The sequence below is a fragment of the Saccopteryx leptura genome, chromosome 7 (assembly GCF_036850995.1).
Source record: "Saccopteryx leptura isolate mSacLep1 chromosome 7, mSacLep1_pri_phased_curated, whole genome shotgun sequence".
NCBI classification, from domain to species: Eukaryota; Metazoa; Chordata; class Mammalia; order Chiroptera; family Emballonuridae; genus Saccopteryx; species Saccopteryx leptura.
The window spans coordinates 37,460,912-37,485,257 of NC_089509.1; the positions used below are offsets into that span (position 1 = coordinate 37,460,912).

General features: G+C 37.6%; 1 protein-coding gene across 4 annotated transcripts in view; it reads right to left on the reverse strand.

The window, feature by feature from the left end:
• STAM2 (signal transducing adaptor molecule 2) overlaps positions 1–24,346 on the reverse strand; it is a 61,662-nt gene that overhangs the window by 31,879 nt on the left and 5,437 nt on the right. For 3 of the 4 annotated variants that reach the window (XM_066345416.1, XM_066345415.1, XM_066345418.1), the window contains 4 exons: positions 5,742–5,826; positions 4,247–4,322; positions 4,047–4,145; positions 2,610–2,756 (listed from right to left, as the gene is read on the reverse strand). In XM_066345416.1, the coding sequence (XP_066201513.1) occupies positions 2,610–2,756; positions 4,047–4,145; positions 4,247–4,322; positions 5,742–5,826 (407 nt within the window). Of the gene's footprint in view, positions 1–2,609; positions 2,757–4,046; positions 4,146–4,246; positions 4,323–5,741; positions 5,827–10,805; positions 10,932–24,346 lie in introns of all 4 variants that reach the window. The other variant, XM_066345419.1, reaches the window with a different exon arrangement.

Genomic DNA, 24,346 nt, shown 5'->3' on the forward strand with positions numbered 1-24,346 from the left:
GCAGCTTGGTGAGGTGATGTCGCTGCTCATTCGGGTGGTCAACTTTATTGTTGCCTGAGCTTTAAATGATCACCAGTTTAAAACACTGCTGAATGAAGTTGGGAATAATTATCCTGGTATGCTTCTGCACAGCAATGTGCGTTGGTTGTCAAGAGGGAAGGTGCTCAGCTGTTTTGCGGCTTGTCTGAGTGAAATCCGGACTTTTCTTGAAATGAAAAATGTCGAGCATCCTGAGTTAGCTAACACTGAGTAGCTCCTGAAGTTCTACTATCTTGTAGACATGACTGAACATCTGAAACAGCTCAATGTGAAAATGCAAGGCGTTGGAAATACAGTCTTATCCCTTCAACAAGCAGTGTTTGCATTTGAAAACAAGCTGGAACTCTTCATCGCCAACATTGAAACAGGTTGTTTACTACACTTTGAAAAACTGGGAGAGTTTAAAGATGCATGCACAGCAAGTGACCCTGCTCAACATCTTAATCTCCAGCAGCTAGCGGGCTGCACATCTAATCTCCTGCAGTCATTCAAAGCGTGCTTTGGAGAATTTCGTGAGCGCACTCGTCTTTTTAAGTTCATCACCCATCCACACGAGTGTGCAGTGGACAGCACCGACCTGAGTTACATCCCCGGTGTCTCCGTCAGAGATTTTAAGCTACACGCTGTTGACCTGAAGGCCTCAGACATGTGGGTGAATAAGTTCAAGTCACTGAATGAAGATTTGGAAAGACTTGCACGACAGCAAGCAGAGTTGGCGAGCAAACACAAGTGGGGAGAAATGAAAAAACTTCCAACCCGCGGACCAGCTGATTGTCAAAATTTGGAAAGCGCTTCCCATCACACACCACACACTGCAGCGTGAGTATTGCTGCACTGACTATGTTTGGCTCTATGTATGCATGTGAGCAGTCTTTCTCACATCTAAAGAACGTTAAGACCAACCTACAATCACATTTAAAGGATCGAAGTCTCAACGCCTGCATGAAGCTTAACCTCACTTCGTATCAACCAGACTATAAAGCCATCAACAAAACCATGCAGCACCAGAAGTCGCATTAATGGTAAGAAGTACTTTATTTGTCATTGGTTAGCAACAGCATAACAATGTTATTAAAAAGAATTCAGACTTATTGTACTGTAAAAGTGTTGGTCTTACATAAAATGCACACATTTACTTGTACTTAGTGTTAAACATATTGTATGGCTCTCACAGAATTACATTTTAAAATATGTGGCATTCATGGCTCTCTCAGCCAAAAAGGTTCCTGACCCCTGGCTTAAACCTTCAAACCCATGCCAGATTTTATATCCTCTGAGAAGCCTTTAAACCTTTCTCTGCCTTTACCATTAAACTAGGAGGTCTGTCTTGGTGCTGCTATAGCTTCCTGAGTATAAGTGATAGCACTTCTCATATTGTATTGTAATTACTTCTTCACATATGTCTCCCCTGCTAGTTGAGTTGGTTCTTACTCAGTGAGAAGTGTTATCATCACTATAGGCGTAGAGCTACAAGAGAAATGGTAGCAAGAAGCCATGATAACTACTGGTGAGGAAAGGGAACAAAGACAACGGGTATAGTTCTAGGAACGCATATTAAGTCCTCTCTTACTACTCATTGTGTTTGAATGGTGGTGGCTATTCAGGCACAGTGAGGACTAAAAAAGGTCATACTTAAATTTAAAGGCATGGAAGACAGAGATGTCCAGGATTCTGAATCATCAACCAATTCTTTAACAGACTTTTGAGAATGACGTGCAGAAAGAACACAGCAGAAAAATTCTTCCTTTTTGCTACTTGTAAGACTTCTGTTCCAAAAATCTACTTTGCATCCTTAGACCTAGTTAGCTATAAAGATTCTTTGTCTCTTTAGTCTACAAAATATATATATAAACATAAATATATGCTCTTCTTCTTAGTCTCTTTCCCCCAACTATATCATAATATTAACTAGAGGACAAGACCCACTGAGAGCAATACCCAAGATACAATGTTTTTCTCTCACAGACCTAAATGAACTCCACTCTGTGACTCTTCACCCCTGCCCCCATCCTTATCCTACTAAAGCTATTCTCTATCTCCATATAAATTTCTAGTCTTATAGTTCAGCCCAACTGATATCCAAACCGTTCCCTCCTCCAGGCATATTCACTTTTCAACAAACAGGTCTTAAACTTTCTTTACCTCTTGAATACATTCCAGTCTAAGAATTCTACCTTTGCCTTCACCAGCTCAGTCTGTACTTACCTCTCTCTCCTGGCATATAGTCTTTGTACCCCTTATCCATATTTGTCACTTATAATTTAGTTATTTTTCACATGTATATAACTACCTTTCAAATTTCTTGAACATAAGGCTCTCTGATACATCTATGCCTTTCTATATAACTATTAAGTAGCATTAAAACAGATTATTTATGGTTAAGCCACTTCTCAAAGTCCTGATATGTAGTAAAAATTCACTACAGTTAGAATACCTATTAAATATAAGGCACTATGCTAACCTTGAAAGTGGAGGTGAGTGATGATTAAAACAGACCTTGCCCAGATTTTATATAAGATACATACACTGAAAACAGTGGAGTCAACCATGGGTTTGAAAGAATCTCTCACCTGAGAACTTGCTGGGGGAAAAGTAATTCCTTCTTCTTTCATAGATTTAATAGTTGCAGATATGAGACTAAACTGAGGGTCCTTTTGAAATTCTTCTGACCACTCCACCATTAAAGATTTCAGTTTTTCACATACTTTAGGATGAGCCTTTTAAAGAAAAGGCAAAGAAAAAAAAAACTGTGGTTAAAATAAATACTTGAATTAATTAACAACAAAGAGAATTATCACCAAAATTTTCTTTTATCATATGAACATCAATAAAAGTCCAGCAATCCCTAGCCTACACGAGTACTTGATTTATGCCCATTTACCTTTTAAGGTAGTTATTTCTTACAAAATTACCCTTTTTGAACATCAATTTCAGCCCTGGCCGGTTGGCTCAGCGGTAGAGCGTCGGCCTAGCGTGCGGGGGACCCGGGTTCGATTCCCGGCCAGGGCACATAGGAGAGGCGCCCATTTGCTTCTCCACCCCTCCGCCGCGCTTTCCTCTCTGTCTCTCTCTTCCCCTCCCGCAGCCAAGGCTCCATTGGAGCAAAGATGGCCCGGGCGCTGGGCATGGCTCTGTGGCCTCTGCCTCAGGCGCTAGAGTGGCTCTGGTCGCAATATGGCGATGCCCAGGATGGGCAGAGCATCGCCCCCTGGGGGGCAGAGCACCGCCCCTGGTGGGCGTGCCGGGTGGATCCCGGTCGGCGCATGCGGGAGTCTGTCTGACTGTCTCTCCCTGTTTCCAGCTTCAGAAAAATGAAAAAAAAAAAAAAAAAAAAATTTCTAAGTCTTACTATAATGACAATAAATCTTTTATACTCAGAGGTAATTCTTTTTCATATTCAGTTAAGCTTTTTATGTCGACTAAACTAAAATTCTGAGATTTCTGCCACTAATTGCATGTGAATGGTAAATCACAGTTTCCATCTCAAATAAATCAGTAGTAACAACCCTAGAGTGAAGACCACCCCCTCCACCTTGCTCTAAAATAAAGACTGCCTTTGCTCTCCATCTCTAATAGCAATCAGTACAGAATGTGGTTAGTCTGGATTGTGGAGTCACAGAAACCTGGATCTGAATCTCAGCTGTGTCACTAACTGGCATGACCTTGGACAAGTCACTTAATTTCTAAACCTCCATGTCTGCAGCTAATAAAATAAGAATGACAAGAGAATCAAACTTTTAAGTGTTATTAAGAGTTAAACAAGAAAGTATATGTAAAATGCTTAAAGCTGTGGCTGCTAACTAACCATCAGTAGAAATACTAGCTATCATTATTAGCATGTATGCTTTGGAGAGGAAACAGTTTTTGGTACTGTAAATGAAAGCAGTTTATTTAAAATCAAATTTATCTAAATATGATTTCATAATATAACATTAATGTTACATATAGTTAAAGTGACACAGAATATATGTAATTTTTAAAAGCTTAAATTTCTTTTAAAAATGTACCTTATTTTTTATCACAGCCCGCACTTCTGTTGCAAAATCACGGGAACATACTTCTAAATGAAATATCTTTCCACAGTTTGCCACACAAGCCCCAAGAAGCTATTAATTAAAATAAAAATCAATATAAATATATTGATATTATCTTACTAAAATAAATATAAACAAAATCTGAGTTCAATAATAACATGACTTTTACTTACAGTTAATGCCTGTAGAGCCACATGAGGAACCTTATGATTTACTCTTTTCATTATGGCTTTTAGGCAATCTTTTGCTCTAAGAAAAAAATTAAGATGATCAAGTATGTATTCAGAATTTCAAATCAAACATTAAAAACATGAAATATATTATTACCAAATAACTTTAAATTTAAAAATAAAAACCTGAAAAATTTACTTCATTACAGGAACAAACCCATTAAATGATTTTACACAATCTTGGGTTCACAGATTCGTAGAAGTTTAAAAAAATAATTTAAAAAACGTGTTACAATGGTTATATATTCTAAAATCAAGAGCCAAACCATTTCAAAAAAGATCAGTCAACACAACTAGATCAGTGGTCGGCAAACAGCAGCTCACGAGCCACATGAGGCTCTTTGGCCCCTTGAGTGTGGCTCTTCCACAAAATACCACATGCAGGCACTACCTCGATAAGGAGTGTACCTACCCATATAGTTTCAGTTTAAAAAATCTGGCTCTCAAAAGAAATTTCAATCGTTGTACTGTGGATATCTGGCTCTGCTGACTAATGAGTTTGCCGACCACTGAACTAGATCATATAAAAAAAATCTTTTCATTTGTTCAAGATAGACTTAGCTTTCAGACAGCAAATTCTTAACTTGAAAAAAAGAGCAAGATTTACTGTCTTAGAAAGTTTAAATATAAACATGCATGAATGCACCTGGAAAAGCTGCGATGTTAAAACAAATGATGAGTCTTCTAAGCTTCTGAAGTATGATCATATCAGTTCAGCTTAACTGTTGCATCTCCCCCAAAAGCACCCTGTTCTATATTCACTTTCTTCATTATGGTATTATATTTATCTACATTATTAAGAGGCTTCCATACATGTCTTAAGTTACAAGAAAATTTCCTAAACAACTAGTCTATTCACAGTTAACATGTGTCTCTATTTTTTCCTATGTTGTGACCGAGACAGAGAGACAGATAGGGACCAACAGACAAGAAGGGAGAGAGATGTGAAGCATCAACTCTTCGCTGCAGCACCTTAGTTGTTTATTGATCTCTTTCTCATATGTGTCTTAACCAGGGGGCTACAGTAGACGGAGCAACCCCTTGCTCAAGCCAGCGACCTTGGGTTCAAGCTGGTGAGCTGGGCTCAAACCAGATGAGCCCACACTCAAGCCAGCAACCTCGGGGTTTCAAACCTGGGTCCTCTGCATCTCAGTCTGACACTCTATCCACTGCGCCACTGCCTGGTCAGGCAACATGTGTCTCTATTATGTCAAGGTTTCATGTATTTTCATTTATCTCAGGTTTTGAGCTGAACTCTTTTCCATTTGCTCTTTTAGGATAAAGTTAATCCCATAAATCCTGTCATCATGATCTGTTTATTTTTATTCCCCCTAAAGTAAATTATAAAATCCCATTTTCTTTTCAAAGTTACATCAAGAAAAGAGACACAGGTTATTAAGTCTTCAAGACACTTATCAGGCATAACTGAGCATCTTACCCGTTAGGAGTGCTTCCAACTTTGTCACATATGTCCATAATAAGACTCCAATCTTCTGCAGTGTTATATTCATTTGTGGCCTTTTCTATAAGATAGTAGCAACACAAAAATTAAGTCATATCATATGTTACTCTAAAATACCAAGAAAGGCACAGAAGTCACACCTTTGCTTTTGCCAAATACAAAAGAACTATGAAAAAAATTCTGAAACGTACCTTTACTAATTTCAATTTTAAATTGTATAATTAAATGAATTAAATGTTCTAAGGCAGTGGTTCTCAAACTTTTTGAAGTCGAGGCACATTTAAAATTCTACAAATAATTGTAGGCGCACTATTGTAGGTAGAGCGCAGAGCACATTCCTAGCAGCTGTGGCTGATGCCATGCTGTGAGAACACTCCAGCTCCTGAAACCCTCCTAGGCACACCCAGGAGGGAGCTCGCCCGCTGTAAGGAAGTAACTCAGTGCCAACCAGGCAGCTCCCTGACCTTTTCAGCCACTGGCTGTGAAGAACATGCTGTGACACCCTATAGGCTGAACCTGTGTATATAAGCTAGTTTACTTCCTGAATAAATTGGATCTGTGTCACTGAACCTGGTCTCCGGAGTTGGGTCTCTGCGTCTCTGTCGTCCTCACCCCCAGTGGGCCTTGTCCACACACTACATACAAATTTCTGAGAAATATAAAGTCCAAGCGTGCTTTTATGGTAATTAAACAAAATAAATATGACAAAATTAAATTTATTCTGACATTAAAAAACATTTTTATGTTACATTTTTTGAGTCATACTTTTTAGAATTCATAAAAAAGATGGGTTAAAAAAAAAAAAAACAACAAAAAAGTTATCTTTATATATATATAGATACATTCTTAGTAAGATTTAGTAAATTCGGCAGGTCCCGGCACAAATGTGTTAAGTTTTTTCATTCTTGTGTTTATGCGAAACATGTGTCTGATGTGTCCTAGCGAATTCTTCAATGTTTGGGCATATATCATATTTGAAAGGTAAACTCTCATTTCCTTGTCAATACATTGAAGAATTCCTCTCTTTTTACTCTTCATTGTGTTGGAGGTACAAAATCCTAATTCACATAAATAGGATGTTGAAAACTGTAGTAAAATATTCAAAGCTATTTTAGATACTGCCACATATTCTTCTTTTGTAGAAATCCAAGAAGCTTCAAGGACAATTCCTTATGTTTAATCATCAATCTACGATCAGTGGATATAGCTGCCAGTTCTTCTTCTGTTAATGTTAAACCAAAATCACTTGAAGCTTTGATGAATGGGTTTCTAATCCAATCGTATTGTTCAGAGTTAAGGGATAGAAAATGCTATAAGTTAAATTCTGCCCGTCAGCCTTCAAGTCCTATTTTATTTACACTTAACTTTTGCTCACTTCCAGAATCAGATTCTTTAATAACATGCTTCTTTTTGAGAAATCTATTCATTTTACTTGGGTGTATTTATCTAAAAATAACATAATGATGTGTTAATAATAAATATAATAGTGATGTGTTAACAAAAAGAGCAGTATTTCCATAATGAAATAGTATAATAGAGTAACTATATTTATTTTTTTTTCCGGGTATGTGCCGCGAACCAGCGCAGCTAGTAACTCCAGGTCCCAAGTGGGAATGGTGCAGAATTAAGAAAATACGCAGAATTAATAAAATATGGGTTCGGGAGGGCCCAAAAACCGCATCTTGCTTATTATAGGGCAAAGTGGACCATTAGAAAATCAATGAGATCTTTGATCATGTTTCCAAGGCAACCCAAGAATTTTACCAAGTGCAGAAAACCTCCACCATACATATCATCTTAACTTCACACTAAACAAAAGATAGAAGAAACCTGCCTCCAGTTTTTCCTGGGAACATGGGGGGTAGCGTAAACAATCCAGCACTACAGCTTAACAGCCTTTTGCAACCTAATCAGGCAAGTGAGGTGGGGGGAGGGGGTTGGACAGACTGTCAGTTTACAGCCAATTCCTCACACCTCTGTCCCCCCAAAATCTAAACTCCAACAACCTTGTTGGTTTTTTGGTCCCCATTTGGCACATATTTCTCTGGAACACCATAGGGCGCACCTGGAAATCTTCTAGGGTGCACCAGTGTGCCCTGGCACACATTTGGAGAACCACTGTTCTAAAGTATACCAATAAAATGTCTTCTAAATATAGTTAATAATAAATTACAAATTATCAATAATAATATCAAATTCTAATTTAAGCTTTAAAAATGTGCCATCATAAAAGAATTAAATATTGCCTGATCAGTGGTGGCACAGTGGACAGAGCTTCAACCTGAGATACTGAGGTCCCGGGTTTGAAACCCTGAGGTTACCGGCTTGATCTTGGGGTCATCCAGCCTGAGCGAGGGATTATCGACATGATCCCATGGTCACTGGCTTGATCCCATGGTCACTGTCTTGATCCCAAAGGTCGCTGGCTTGAAGCCTAAGGCTGCTGGCTTGAGCAAGGAGTCACTGGCTCAGCCAGAGCCCCCGGATCAAGGCACATATGAGAAGCAATTCACAAACAACTAAAGTGCTGCAACTACAAGTTGATGCTTCTCATCTCTCTCCCTTCCTGTCTCCCTCTCACTTGCTAAAATAAATAAATAAGAATTTAATATAAATTAAGCTATTCACTGAATCATCGCTTTTAAGAGCAAAAAGAAAATGGATTAATAAAATATATTAAGTTCATACAATGGAATGTGAAAATGAGTTATACAGAACTAAATGTACAAAAATTGTGTAAATCTCAAAATATAACAATTTTTGGCTTATGCTGAGGTAAAAAAAGCTAATAGAATACATAAAATTTACATAAACCAATTTTTTAAAGGTTTTTTAAAAACTGATTTTTAGAGCGAGAGAGCAAGGGCGAGGAGGAGCAAGAAGCATCAACTCAAATAGTTGCTTCTCGTAAGCGCCTTGACTGGGCAACCCTCAGCATTCCAGGTCGACGCTTTATCCCAGGGGTCCCCAAACTACGGCCTACGGACCGCATGCGGCCCCCTGAGGCCATTTATCCAGCCTGCTGCACTTCCAGAAGGGGCACCTCTTTCATTGGTGGTCAGTGAGAGGAGCATAGTTCCCACTGAAATACTCGTCAGTTTGTTGATTTAAATTTACTTGTTCTTTATTTTAAATATTGTATTTGTTCTCGTTTCGTTTTTTTACTTTAAAATAAGATATGTGCAGTGTGCAAAGGGATTTGTTCACAGTTTTTTTTATAGTCCGGCCCTCCAACGGTCTGAGGGACAGTGAACTGGCCCCCTGTGTAAAAAGTTTGGGGACCCCTGCTTTATCCAGTGTGCCACCACAGGTCAGGCCATTTATACAAACTTTTAAAACAGCTTTACTAAAGTATAATTCACATTCCAATTAAAGGGTATAATAAACGTTTTTAGTAATAAGAGACTTGTACACTACCACCGCCATCTGATTTTAGAATATTTTCATTACCCTGAAAAGAAATTCATACCCATTGGCAGTTGCAGTCCATTCTCCCCCCCCATACTCTCCACCCCCCCAGTGGTCGGCAAACTCATCAGTCAACAGAGCCAAATATCCACAGTACAACGATTGAAATTTCTTTTGAGAGCCAAATTGTTTAAACTTAAACTATATAGGTACATACATTCCTTATTGAGGTAGCGCCCGCACGTGGTACTTTGTGGAAGAGCCACACTCAAGGGGCCAAAGAGCCGCATGTGGCTCGCAAGCTGCAGTTTGCTGACCACTGCCCTAGACAAACACTAATCTACTTCATGTCTCTCTAGGTTCCTATTCTGGACTTTTCATATAAATAGAAGCATGCAACAGATAGTCTTTCATGCCTCGCTTCTTTTACTTAGAATAATGTTTTCAAGGTTCATCCACGTTGAAGCATTTATCAGTACACTTCATTTTTTTATTGCTGAATATTATTCCATTGTACTTTATTTTATTTTATTTTAAAATTTTTATTTATTGATTTGAGAGAGAAAAAAGAGACAGAAACATCAATCTGCTCCTGTGTGTGCCATGACCAGGGATTGAACCCTCAACTTCTGCATATTGGGACAACATTCAAACTAACCGAACTACCCAGCCAGAGCGTACTTCATTTTATAGCTCCACCAGCTGATGAACATTTGGGTATTTAAAAAAAAACTTATTGGTTAATATAAATAATGCAATGCTGGTATGAACACTTGTGTGCAAATATTTTGTGGACATATACTTTAATACCTCTTTGGTATAAACCTAGGAGAATTGCTGAGTCTCACAGTAACTCTGTTTAATTGTTTTAGGATCTGGCTGTTTTCCAAAGCATCTGTACCTTTTTATATTTCCACCGGCAATATATGAATGATTGACATAAAGCTTTAAAACACTCAAAAAATACACTATATTTAGAGATACTGTATATGTAAATAAATAGTAAAATTATTAACATATACATGAGAATGATACCAAACAGAGGTGAATGGAGGATCAAAATGGGGTAAACAGAGACTTATTTTTATTTTTAAAGTTTTGTCTTTTAAGTTCTAAAGTAAGTATCCAGGAATTATTTTTATTCTCAGTAAATTTTTGTGATCCAAAATAATTTATGATCAAAATTAAAACTTTAAATTTTTTTGATTATGTAGCATGTTTTCCTCTTTTACAAAATTTCAATATCCAGAGATACAATTATTTTCTGCTACTATAGAAAGTAAGGATATAAAAATTACCACTTTGGAAACTTATTCTTTATGTATTTCCCCTTTATATACTATAATCTATAATCTCAAATATGGTCATACCTAGGTATTATATACACATAAGCTTATCACACTGAAAAGCAGGAAGAATGGCACAAATATAAAGTAAAATAGTTCCATTTATAAAGTCAGTAAGAAATAAAAAAAAGCCAAAACATAAACAGGCTTGAGCACACAGCTATACTTGGCAAGAAGGGAAGAGAAACACAGAATTCAGTTAACCTCAGTTTAATGCTGGGATTCATTTTTAAAAGCCACGCAAACTGCTTAACACTATGGAGAGAAAGCAATTTTTTTGACATACATGATAAAATGACAAGCCAGAGGTTTTAGAAAAATTATTTTTGCCTCACGTAAGTTCTAGATTCAAGCATCGTTATCTACTCAGGTCCAGCTTCTTCCCTTGTACAAAGATGACTAATTCTTCTACCTGTAAAGTCAGACCAGGATGTATTTTTTCAGAGGTTTAAAATGCTTAACTATTTCTTAATAACATATCTAAGAAATAGTAAATTCAAAAGTACAGACAAGAAAAAAAATTTATTCTGTCAACCTCTTTGAAAATTATGGTGCATATCTTTCCAGACTTTCTTTTATACATGCATATGGAAAAATAATAAATATATGAGTAAAACTAATAAAATAGGATCATGGGTAGGAGATATCCAAAGACAGCACCCAAATACTGATAACTCCCCTCCCCTGCCACGGTTACAAATAACTTGAGAAACAAACAGAGAATAAAATACCACTGTTCTTACTAATAGAAGCTCTAGGTACACTGAACAAATGGGCTTGCTAATGGTGGACCCCAGAAGTGGGCATGTCTTAGCACTTCACAGGAAGACATCACCCTGCAGGGGGGAGGCCCTGCACAAGTTATTCCATCGAGAAATAGATGAGAAATCACTCAATGGCTGTGGAAATACTGGCTATCTCCTACATGGACAAAGGGCATCAATAGAGCCACTTAACCACAAACTTACCAGTCAGAAACATCACTACACCAGGGATGGAGTCAACAAAAAAGCAGGGGAGCCTGACCTGTGGTGGCGCAGTGGATAAAGTGTCGACCTGGAAATGCTAAGGTCACCGGTTTGAATCCCTGGGCTTGCCTGGTCAAGGCACATATGGGAGTTGATGCTTCCAGCTCCTCCCCCTTTCTCTCTCTCTGTCTCTCTCTCTTCTCTCTCCCTCTCTGTCTCTCTCTCCTCTCTAAAAATGAATAAACAAATAAATAATTTTTAAAAAAAGCAGGGGAAAACTAAGGGTGACACTAATGGAACTCCCTCTTCTTGAAGGAAATCTCAGAGGTACAGGAAAAAGTATTTTCCACGAACACTGTGATCATATTAAGTGAATCATTTCCTGACCTACATTTCCACTTATCATTAACATCTCTCCATGTTCATAAGTATATATTTATACCAATATTGTTAATAGCTGCATAATGTACCATTCTATATAGTGGCCACAGTGCTTACAATATCTAGTGAGAAGGTATTAACAATCTGTGGGTTTCAAATCCACCTAGAACCCAGACTTTCGTTTTTGTTATTCACTAGTATCTTTGTAATGATGCTCCACATAGAACAAATACAAAATAATTAAGAAAGGTCAGGATTTCATGCTCAAACTTTCTATAGATGTGTCAGAGCATAAATACGTTATCTTGTCTATCGTCTATCGCTACCACTTCTCTCCCTACCACCAACACTCAGAAAGAATATAGGATCCATCATGGCATGAATTTTTTATTTTGTTTTGTTCACTATTTTTATTTCAAGTGGATAGAACAGTAGTATCTGGACACAAAACACGTACTTGGTAAGTATTTTTTCAATGAATGAATGAATGAATGATACTGGCTGCTCCCCCATATCCCATCACCCGGGTACAATGGTTGTAATGTGGGAAACAGTAACAGAGCTTCTGAGTATATGAACTATTAGAGTTTTTTATAATGCCCAATATGGCCCCAGTAACTCTGGGCAAAGTTCTGAACCAGCAAGAGCTTCACTGCTGAGCAGGCCAACACCCAAGGTGTTTCACAGGATCAAGCAGCAATAGCAACACTATGTGACAACAAGAGGCAACAGTACTAGTGGGTTTATGAAATTCCAGTTCTCTTTCTACTTAATAAAGAAGAATGATAATTCCTTTGGGAGTCTCAACAGGAGACAGGATAAATGGGGAAGGAAATGCCTCAAAAGGCAAAGCAAGACATGGAAACAACCCCAGTGTGCTTTGATGAATGACTAGAAAATGATGTGGTACATATGGACAATGGAATACCTACCATTCAGCCACGAAAAAGATGAAACTGCCATTTGTGATAAACATGGATGGATCTTAAAGAGTATTATGCTAAGTGAAAAAGTCAGAAAAAAACAAGAACTGTATGATTTCACCTCTATGTGAAATATAAAACAAAAAGTAACAAATGAAGAAACAAGATAAACAAAAAAACAAACTCATAAATAGAGACAACAGAATGGTGGTTCCTAAAAGGGGATGGTGTTGGAAGAGGAGAGGACAAAGGGGGTAAAGGGGGTCAAACATAAGGTATGGTAGGAGATCAGACTCTGGGTGGTGAGCATATAATAGAACAGCAATTTTCCACCTTTTTTATCTCATGGCACACATAAACTAATTATTAAAAATTCTGTGGCACACCAAAAAATACATGTTTAGTCAATTTGAAAAAAAGAAAAATAGGTGTAATTTTGATTCATTCACGCCGGATGGCTATTTTGTCATTTCTTCATTTGACAATCTAAGAAAAGAGGTAAGTACCCCGGACTAAATAGTCAGGTATTGCACGTTTTAAAAATTCTTGCGGCATGTCAGTTGAAAATCATGCAATAGATTACTGTATACAAATGTTGTATTATAAAGTTGTACACCTGAAATTGACATAATGTTATTAACCAATGTTACCCCAATAAATTTAATTGGAAAAAGAAAAACCCCACAGAGCTATCTCAAAACCACTTCAGCCATGTGAGGACACAGCAAGATGACCATCTATGAATCGGAAAGTTGGCTCTCACCAGACATTAAATCTGCCAGCACCTTAATCTTGGACTTCCCAGCCTTCAGACTGTGAGAAATAAATTTGTTGCTTTAAAAAAACAAATAACAAACAAACAAAAACAAGGCAGGCAAAGGACTTCTTGTACAGTGACACATAGGTGACTATATCTTGAGTCTGAAGAACAAATCACATGTATTGCATATGACTTGCCAACGTCATGCTCACCTCTTCTCTTTGCTAATTATGATGGAGTTTTGTTTCTGCTGTACAGATCTATCATTTTTTAAAGTATCTTTCAGCACTGTGTTTAGAACTACCTGAATATTAAATATTCACCTATACTCTCCTTTATATATATATTTTGTTTCTTTTATGGGTAAATCTTTAGTCTCCTCTGGAATTTCATTTAGCACATGGTGTGAGACAAGGACAGAAAAATATTTTTACAAAATTATCTGCAGTAGTTCCAACATCTAAGAATCTATCCCTTTCTCTTTGAGACACCAGAATCATCAATTATCAAATTTTGACACATAATTTTGGCTGTATGATACACAGTTAAATGTGAAGCCTATGCAATACACCCCCACAAACCCTTCCAATCATTTCAAAAATATCTACGCAGGACAAAGTGGACTCTTCAACCAAGGAACACTGAAGAAGCCACACTGAGACTGCTTAGTGTATCCCAAGGTTCTCTTTACCATGCCACAGTCGCAGAGCTCCAGGGAAAAGCAACCTGGTCTCATCTCTCCAGGCAGAGGAGAACAGAAGCTCCATATCCACGCATGCTGCAAATGGCTTTTCCAGTCTACCTGAATCATTACCAGCTAGAAGCAGCGGTCATTGGGACTTGGACATGAGCTGCAAAGTATAGAATGGTGACAACAATTCCAGTGCCATGTGGACTTTTCCTGGGTGTGGACTTTTCCTGGACTCCTGCTCCCTGTGACAGCTCCTAACAGACTGAACTGTGGCTGGGTTGCATTTTTCAGGAATTTGGCATGGTGATGGGGCCAACTTGGACTTGGTGAACATGTTAAGGACACCACTCTTTTATGGATTCTTGCTGTATTGGCCAAGAGTTTGCTTAAAGGCTTTTAATCACTGCAAAAAAAAAAAATAGAAGACTGGATAAAGAAGATGGGGCACATATACACCATGGCATACTATTCAGCTAGAAGAAATGATGACATCGGATCACTTACAGCAGAATGGTGGAATCTTGATAACATTATGCGGAGTGAAATAAGTGAATCAGAAAAAAACAAGAACTGCAGGATTCCATACATTGGTGGGACATAAAAACGAGACTAAGAGACATGGACAGGTGTGGGGTGGTTATGGGGGGTGGGGGGAGGGGAGGGGGAGAGGGGGAGGGGGAGGGGGGGTACAAAGAAAACTGGATAGAGGGTGACGGAGGATGATCTCTCTTTGGGTGATGGGTATGCAACAGAACTAAATGACAAGATAACCTGGAAATGTTTTCTTTGAATATATGTACCCTGATTTATTGATGTCACCCCATTAAAATAAAATTTTATTTATAAAAAAAAAATCTAAGCAGAATATTTTTACCTAATTTTATAGAAAATTAAAAGTCCTGATTTGAATACTCTATCCAGCCCTCTACAAATAAAGGGCTCCTGATTACTCTTCATAAAAAGTATAAAATCTGAAGACTTTATAACAGCCTGCCAGAAAGCATTTCATTTTCCAAGTGAACAAAATAACAGTTAAATTATGTACTGAGGAGTATTTCAAACTCCTGGAAACATTTTAAATATTATAATTAAAGAACCATTCTTTTATAGCATGTCACTTTGCCCAGTATTGGAGCCCTATCTCACATTATCCCGTATCAAATGCAAAGAAAGTAAGGGAGTTAAACGAGCTCTCCTGGGGCCTACATGTTAAATTTCCAGGGTTTGGTGGGTGTGAGTCATAACATTTCATCACCAGGTTTTGATTACTATATAGAGAGAGCCTCATATACCCAGTGAAATACTTCAGAAAGATTCTAATATCAAAAAGCAGCAGTCCATCACCAAGGCTCCCCTCCATGCAGTCCATTACGTTCAACGTACAGCTTTAAAAAGAACTCAAGTCTACCAATAAAACTTTTAATAAAATAGGCTCTATCGGTAATTTTAAAAATTAACTATATAAAACAAGAATGCCCACAAGAGATCTTTAAAGCTCCTCCAACTATGTTTGGAAATAACATGAATGATCTGCTTCCAACCATGACAGAGTATCTGGTACAAAATTTACTATACTACCCAAAATATATGAGGCAACTGTGTTCAGAAACGAGTAACAAACAGTCAGTGCAGGTCTGAGACCTTTCAGGAAAGGAAATTTGAAGTGAACTTCACAATGGCCCTAGCTTTCTGCTGGGAACACTTATCTGTCCCAACAAAAGGAAGACCAGCCCCAGTAGAGCAGCTGGGAGACAGAGACCAGATTTTTGAGAACGTGTTCCTTGCTGATCAAGGGTGCCCCTAACCCCCAACTCACACAGGGTGAGGCTCTGTGAGGTCTAGCAGAGATCACCTAGCTTGGGGCTGAAAAGAAGTACAGTGCTGGGAGTCTTTGGAATTCCTGCCTGTCACAAACCGAATGTCTGTGCCCCCACAAAGTTCTTATGTAGCTAACCCCCAGGGTAGCTGTATTTAGACACTGGGCCTCTGGTGAAGTTACTAAGATAAAATGGGATCATAAGAATGGAGCCATAATCCAGCAGGATTCAGTGTCCTTAGAAGAGACACCAGAAAGCTCTCTCTCCCCCCTCATACACATATAGAGGTTATGTGAGCACACAGTGAGAAGGCAGCCATCTGCAATCCAAAAGGAGAGCCCTCAACCCTGTCGGGGCCTTGATCATAGACTTCAAGTCTCCAGACCTGTGAGAAATAACTTCATGTTGTTTAAACCACCTAGTACATGGTACTTACTTATGGCAAGCCAAGCAGATTAGTACTCCACTCACCCAGAGCAGAAAGAGCATTTCGAGCATTCAGTTCAAATCCCAAAAAGGCCATACTTTAGGAGTAAAGGCCCCTTAGTTCACTATTAGCATAGGCCTGCTTCATAAAGAAAATCAAGTCTGACAAAAACCTAAAAGATCCTGCAATAACATAACCTGAAAGAACAAAACTCAGCACTCCAAGAAGACAACATAATCTAGCCTCCTTACAGAGAGTAACTACTATGACCAGTGTAATATAAAAAAATCACTAGATATGCAAAAGTGTCCCACAAGCAAGATAAAATTAATAAAAACAGATAATTGCATAACCTGAATGTTAGAATTAGCAAAAAAGTACTTTAAAGCTAGTATTATATACTTTTTCCAGAACTTAAAGCAAAATTCGGTCATTACCAGTGAGTAGATAATGACGGCTCAGAAGAGAAATGGAATATACAGAACTGAAAAGGACAGTATCTCTAAAAATATTCACTGGGTGAGCTTAAGAGCAGACTGAAGATTACAGAAACTATTAGTGAACATGAAGAAAAGTCAATAAAAGTAATCAAACTTGAAAAAACAGAAAAAATATTAAAAAACTGAATACTGCCTCAGTCTATTAGTTTTTTAAACTTGCTCTGGAACAAATTTACTGCAAATTAAGTTGGTTTAAACAGTGTTTTTAAACAGCGGGTCTGAAGACCAGTTTGCCAGAAACTTCGTGCCAGTCCACAAGAGTTAACCACCCTGATGTTATATGAAGATTATAGACCAAATGATCTCAGTCAAATTCGCTTATGCTCAGGGTAAGTTCTGCCTTAGCAGTCTCCAAAATAATTCTATTTTCACCAGTCCCCAAGTAAAAAATGTTGGAAACATCACCTGTTATTAATTCACAGTCCTGTAGTTCAAAATCTAAGCAGACTTACAGGTGTTCTACGCTCAAGGTATTACAAGGTTTGTTGGGAGATTGATGATATTTTACTAAAACATGGTAACTAAATTTATGCATATTGAAATTATATGAAGTGAAGTCTTCCTGTACATTAAAGCAGAGTTTAAATCTTTCTTCAAACGTACATGGAACTACCAAAAACTAGAAATAATCTAGAACAATATACACAGTATACTCACTGATTACAATGTTTTTATTAGAACAAATGTAAAACCCAATCACGTAGAAATTAACAATCAGAACATAATTCATATTACAACAGAAGGCAATATAAAAATTTACTATATTAGGATACTTCATTTTAATATCTCGGATGTAACTAAAGAAATGCTTAGATTTTAAAGGAAAAATTGTTTTCATGTGTTAATAAAAAAAAATTCCTTTTAGACCTTAAAATTATAGAATAACATGAAAAACTGGCAAAAAAATTTTAGAGCAGAAATAAACTAGAAAATAGAAAGCAAGTAAATGAGTAAAATTCATTTTGGAATCTAACAGGAAAATACAGCTGGCAGCTTTAACTAAAGATATAAAAATATTCTTTCTTTAGATTATAAACTAAAAAATTATTTGAAAATGTAGGTGAGTCTTTTTTTCTAGTTTATAAATAATTCACACGTTTACACTATTAAAATAATGATATACACTTGTTACTAAATTTCTACACCTTATAATTCTTATGTAAAGATAGATTAAAATATTTAAAATACCCAATACCTCAATCTGCTAGATTATAAAGATTTTTCAACTGCTTCTCTGACTCCAGTGATACCAACCACACTTACCACTGCAGAGTACTTGGGTTTAACATACATTTTCTCATTTAATCCTCCTCTCCATTTAAATGTTTTGATTTATTTGGGTAAATTTTTATTGATGCAAATCTTCAGTTTGCTCTGGGGAAAGCAGTAACATAAATTCTACTTTAAAATATACTGTTCAGGCCTGACCTGTGGTGGCGCAGTGGATAAAGCGTTGACCTGGAAATGCTGAGGTCGCCGGTTCGAAACCCTGGGCTTGCCTGGTCAAGGCACATATGGGAGTTGATGTTTCCAGCTCCTCCCCCCCTTCTCTCTCTCTGTCTCTCCTCTCTCTCTCTCTCTCTCTCTTTCTCTCTGTCTCTCCTTCTCCTCTCTAAAATGAATAAATAAATTTAAAAAAATTTAAAATATACTGTTCATTAGCTCCTAAAATAAAAACCTATTTACAGCTCTAAGTACTGAATGATAGCTAACAACTGAATTTAAAACAATAACAACACCTAATAGCTTCAAAGTATTTTACATATGTAAAATCGCTTATACTTCAATGACTTAAGAATTCCTCATTTTATAGATTTGGAAACTGACAGAGAAATTAACTATTCAATAGCACAGGTCATATAACTAGTAAGTGGTGAAACAGACTTACCTGGGCAGTTTGCCTCAGCATATACTCTAAGTGTAAGGACTATACTAAACTGTCTCTTGTTCAAAACTGCTAAATTAACCCTTCCCAACAGGTTAGTTTTCAGTTTCTCTAAGTGTGAACATTTTAAACATACTGAATAGTTCAACTCTTGTTTATAAGGAAAGGACCAGCCAAATGCCATGATTAATCTGATTTATTACATCATCTAAAAATAGATATATGTAAGAGCCTCTTGCTCTGGGTGAATACAGAAGACTGCAGCTCCTTTTCCATTTCACTTGTCACCACCACCATTTTGGGGGTGGGGAGAACACAGAAGATTTGGGATAGCTAGACACATGGGGCAGATAGGAAGGAGGAGGAGAAGGATAAAAAAACACATCAAAATTACCCTTTACTGCCCTTTAATAGTGCAAACCATCTCTTAGTAAGGCAAAAAATATAGGACCAGCTTTATACTCCTGCAAGTTCACTTTCTTCTTAGCTAGTACTTCCAGATGTCCACTGTAATCCTGTGAGGAGAGCCATGCCCATCCCAATTCCATAAAGCAGGATGCTCATTTCCATAGCACCCTGACATTAGGAAGCAAGGCAGAAGCAAAAATGCAGTCAGTATAATTTGTTTTGAAATTGAGTTAATGGGAAGCTTCATGTGCAAGACACTTACTGATAGCTAGAGAAAAATGAGTCTCCAAAGTAGCCACTCAGTACCAAAACATCACAGACGGAGAATCAAAAGCTATTATATTAGGCTGGGCAGCTAGCTGATCACATGACCTCTGCAGATTTGAAGAAATTACGCACACTCTGTGTATAGATGCAGCTTACACATATCACCCATTAAACAATGAAGACCAGCCTTCCCTACACCCAGCTCTGAAATTTACTTACTAGCTTAAGGCCTCAGCTCTGAGTCAAATCTGAATCCATGTTCTCATTTGTAAAATGAAGATTAAAATGGTTGCCATGCTTAAAAGAGGAATTATGGAAATTAAGTGAAAATAAAACTGGATGAAAAACTAAATAGATACTTAAAAAAAGAGGACATTTATTTGGTAAATAAATATATTTAAAGGTGGTGCCCAACATCAATAGTGATCAGATAAAGACATATTAAAACCACAATGCAATAACACTCAAATGGTAAAATTCTTAAATCTGTACCATCAAATACTGGAAATTTCTGACCTGAAATTCAAGTAATATGAGCTAAAAATAATTTCAGAATGTCAATTTTCAGGGGGCAATCTCTGATATCTGTTATACTGACCTGCTTAAATTTAATCCCTATATTAAATACAAACCTTTATTCACTATCAAGTGTGAAAATATATCAAGAAAATACGAACTAAAATTGGAGTTGGGAAGGCCTGTAGAGGGAGCGTTCACACCCTACAATTGATGTCAATTACCCCCCCCCCCCCAACAGGAAGAGACATACCATTCATCTTCAAAAGAAAGGTGTCTCTACTACTCTGGAAGAAGGAAGATTTTCTCAAGCCCAAGAACAAGCCCAGCCAATGGAAAACACCCCAGTTCAACCAATGAGAAGCCATCATCACTCTGAACTCCTATATTCCACCAATGAACTTTCATTTTTCTTTTGCTAATGACTTCCCTGTCTCACCCTCCTTCCTATAAAAACCTTTAATTTTGTATAACTGTGTAAGTATCTCTGTTCTTGCTAGATGAGATGCTGCCTGATTGATGAATTGTTTAATAAGGCCAATTAGATGTTCAAATGTACCCAGCCGAATTTTTTTTTTTTAACACAGCCTAATAAAGCAATAATGTTAAAAAAAAATAAAGTTCTTACCCTTCAACACTCCACCTCAAGTGGTTAGTACTACTAGCAAAACCAAAACACTGAGTGCTCTGGATCTCTTTAAGTATTTAAGTAGAGCTTTTTAAAAAAGAGAATGTTAAGATAATTCATCTTATGATATATGAAAATAAAAGAAGCTGCTCCTGATAACAATAAAAGTCCCTTTTAGCTCGAATGAACTAAAATTGAGTCACTACATTTCTCATGTTGCAAATTAAAACTAATAAATGTTTCTTAAGAGTTTGTAAGTTTTCAGTTACAAAAAAATTTCTGTAACAATTTTTTATTCTCTATGTTACCATTTAAAAATTATATTAAATAATAGGGATATTGTGAATAACAAAATTTTTAAATCCTTATTTCTCTTCTTGCTTTTATCTAAGACCTATTAAATACAACTTCTGAAGTTCACTAAAAGTCAGTCAAAACTGTAACTGCTTCCCAGGACTTCAATTTTCAACATTTCTTAAAGGAAACTAAAGAAAGCTCTCTTTGAATGAACAGCGAAAGCTGTCACAATTAGGTCCCAATAGTAAAAAATGTTAAGTGTTCCACAGATATCAAAGGAACAGAGAAGTGCTTGTCCCTTAAGCATAAGTAGTTACAGGTCCATTAAGAAAACGTTAGCCTGACCAGGCAGTGGTGCAGTGGATGGAGTGTCAGACTGGGACGCAGAGGACCCAGGTTTGAGACCCTGGGGTGGCCAGCTTGAGCGCAGGCTCATCTGGTTTGAGCAAGGCTCACCAGCTTGAACCCAAGGTCGCTGGCTTGAGCAAGGGGTCACTCAGTCTGCTGTAGCTTCCCACCCCCCATCAAGGCACAGATGAGAAAGCAATCGATGAAGAACTAAGGTGCTGCAACGAAGAAATTGATGCTTCTCATCTCTCCCTTTCTGTCTGTCTGTCCCTATCTATCCCTCTCTCTTTCTGTTTCTGTCAAAAAAAAAAAAAATACATTAAAGCCCTGGCCAGACAGCTTGGTTGGTTAGAGCATCATCCTGAAGTGCAGAGGTTTGATGGTTCAATCCCCAATCAGGGCACAAAAAGGAACAGCTCGATGTCTCTGTCTGTCTCTCTCTCTCCCCGCCCTTCCTCTCTTGCTGATATCAACAAATAAAAAAAATTTTTTTAAGTTTTTTAGAAAATAAAATAAGGGTAATCTAGAAGATGGGAGCAATATATATGACTTCAAAAGAAGACCTAGCAGTGGCGCAGTGAATAGAGAGTCAGACTGGGATGCGGAGGACCCAGGTTCGAGACCCCAAGGTCACCAGCTTGAGCGCAAGCTCATCTGGTTTGAGCAAAGCTCACCAGCTTGGACCCTAGGTCGCTGGCTCAAGCAAGGGGTCACTCGGTCTGCTGAAGGCCCACGATCAAGGCACATATGAGAAAGCAATCAATGAACAACTAAGGTGTCGCAACGAAAAACTAATGATTGATGCTTCTCATCTCTCTCCATTCCTGTCTGTCTGTCCCTATCTATCCCTCTCTCTGACTCTCTCTCTGTCTCTGTAATAAATAAATAAATAAATAAATAAATAAGACCTAAAGATGCCAAAAAGCCAAGGTGAAACTCAGTCCTAAAAAAGAAAGAATAAGAGGAAATAATGTTTGGGCAATACCACAATGTCTCTGGTTTCTAGAAATAATACTCTCACCAATGTTGCCGACTGGCTATTTGAAATTAAAAAAAAAAAAGACTGTAAGCAAAAACACTTTAAAATGAAAAGTAAAAAAAAGCCAAGGTGGGAGAGGGCAAAGGTTAGATTTGGGTAAACAAGGTAACTAAGGAAAAAAATAACAGGAGATAAATGATATGTCTTTAAATTCTGTTTTGAGATCTCGGTGATAGATGCTTAGAACAGGGGTCGCCAAACTTTTTACACAGAGGGCCAGTTCACTGTCCCTCAGACAGTTGGAGGGCCGGACTATAAAAAAAAAAACTATGAACAAATCCCTATGCACACTGCACATATCTTATTTTAAAGTAAAAAAACAAAACAGGAACAACTACAATATTTAAAATAAAGAACAAGTAAATTTAAATCAACAAACTGACCAGTATTTCAATGGGAACTATGCTCCTCTCACTGACCACCAATGAAAAAGGTGCCCCTTCTGGATGTGCGGCGGGGCCGGATAAATGGCCTCAGGGGGCCGCATGTGGCCCGTGGGCCGTAGTTTGGGGACCCCTGGCTTAGAACCATCAGTTGTCAAGGAACTGGTGTTTGATACTCCACATGACATACTTAAGAACATGTACTCTTTTAACATTAGGAACATATCTGAGGTCCTTTCATTTAAAGCGTGTTTTCAAACTGCCAGTCCGTGGACCAGTCCACCAGATACTTTGTGCCAGTACACAAGAGTTAATCACCCACATTTATGAAGATTATCAAACCAATGATCTTAGCTGGATTTGCTTATGCTCACGGTGATTTCTGCCTTAGCTATCTCCAAAATAATTCTCCTATTTTCACCAGTCTCTGAATGTAAAAAGGTTGAAAACCCCTGATTTAAACAAACAAAAAAGCAACACAGAGACACATCCACTTAAGTACACTACTGTAGTATTATTCTAGTGTATACTCACTTGTAGAATAATCATTTTCTTGCCTTTCTGTCTTACTTTCAAACCATAATCTAAGATCAGTATTAAATGTTATCAAGGAATAAAAATTTATATTTTGAATATCAACATCATCCATTCATATGAATGGAAATATAAATTACAATCTTTTTTCTTTAAAATTCTAAAAAACTCTAAAAGAAATTGATTTTTATGATTTGACCAATGTGATCAGAAACCCACATGAAAGAACAAAGGCCAAAAACATGTAAGAGTATCAAAATGAAGAAAAACAAGACAGGGGACTTGCCCTACAACCTATAAAGGTCACTGAGATTAGAGGGTGGTATTGGCGCGTGGCAGCTAAAGAAAACAGTGTGGAAGAACAGAAAGCACAGATGCTAGCCTAATAAAAGGAAATGTCCTGTATGAAGGAGAGAGTTCTCCGGAACAGTGGGGAAAGGAAAGACAACTCAATAAATGGTGATTAGAGAAACTGGTTATTGTCTAGTGTCAACTGACTGTCCAATCAAATCCTTCATTGGATCTCACACAAAGATTGAGCCAAATGGATTAAAGATCTATTGTGAAAATAAAAAACTTTAATAAAACTTTCAGAAGAAAATATGACAAGATCCTTATATATTCAGAGTAAGTAAACGTAATGAAGAGGCAATTTATAGAAAAAGAAAACAGAATAACCAAGAAATATATAAAAGATGCTTAACTTCACTAGAAATGAAGTTGAAATTAAATGAAAACAATGACCTATTTCACCCCCATCAAACTGGCATACATTTAAAAATCTGACAATACCCAGTGTTAATGAAAATGTGGAACGGGGCCTTCACTTCCACGGCCTGTGGGAATAAAATATCCCACGAACACTCGGAAGGGTAGTTCTGCACACTCTAGTATTTTGCAACTCTGCGCTATCTCCACTTTCAATTTTTTTTATTTTTATTTATTTTAGGGGGGAGGGAGAGAGGAAGAGATGGGGGGGAGAGAGAGAGAGAGAGAGGGAGAGAGGGAGAGAGGGAGGGAGGGAGGGAGAGAGGGAAGGAGAGAGGGAGGGAGGG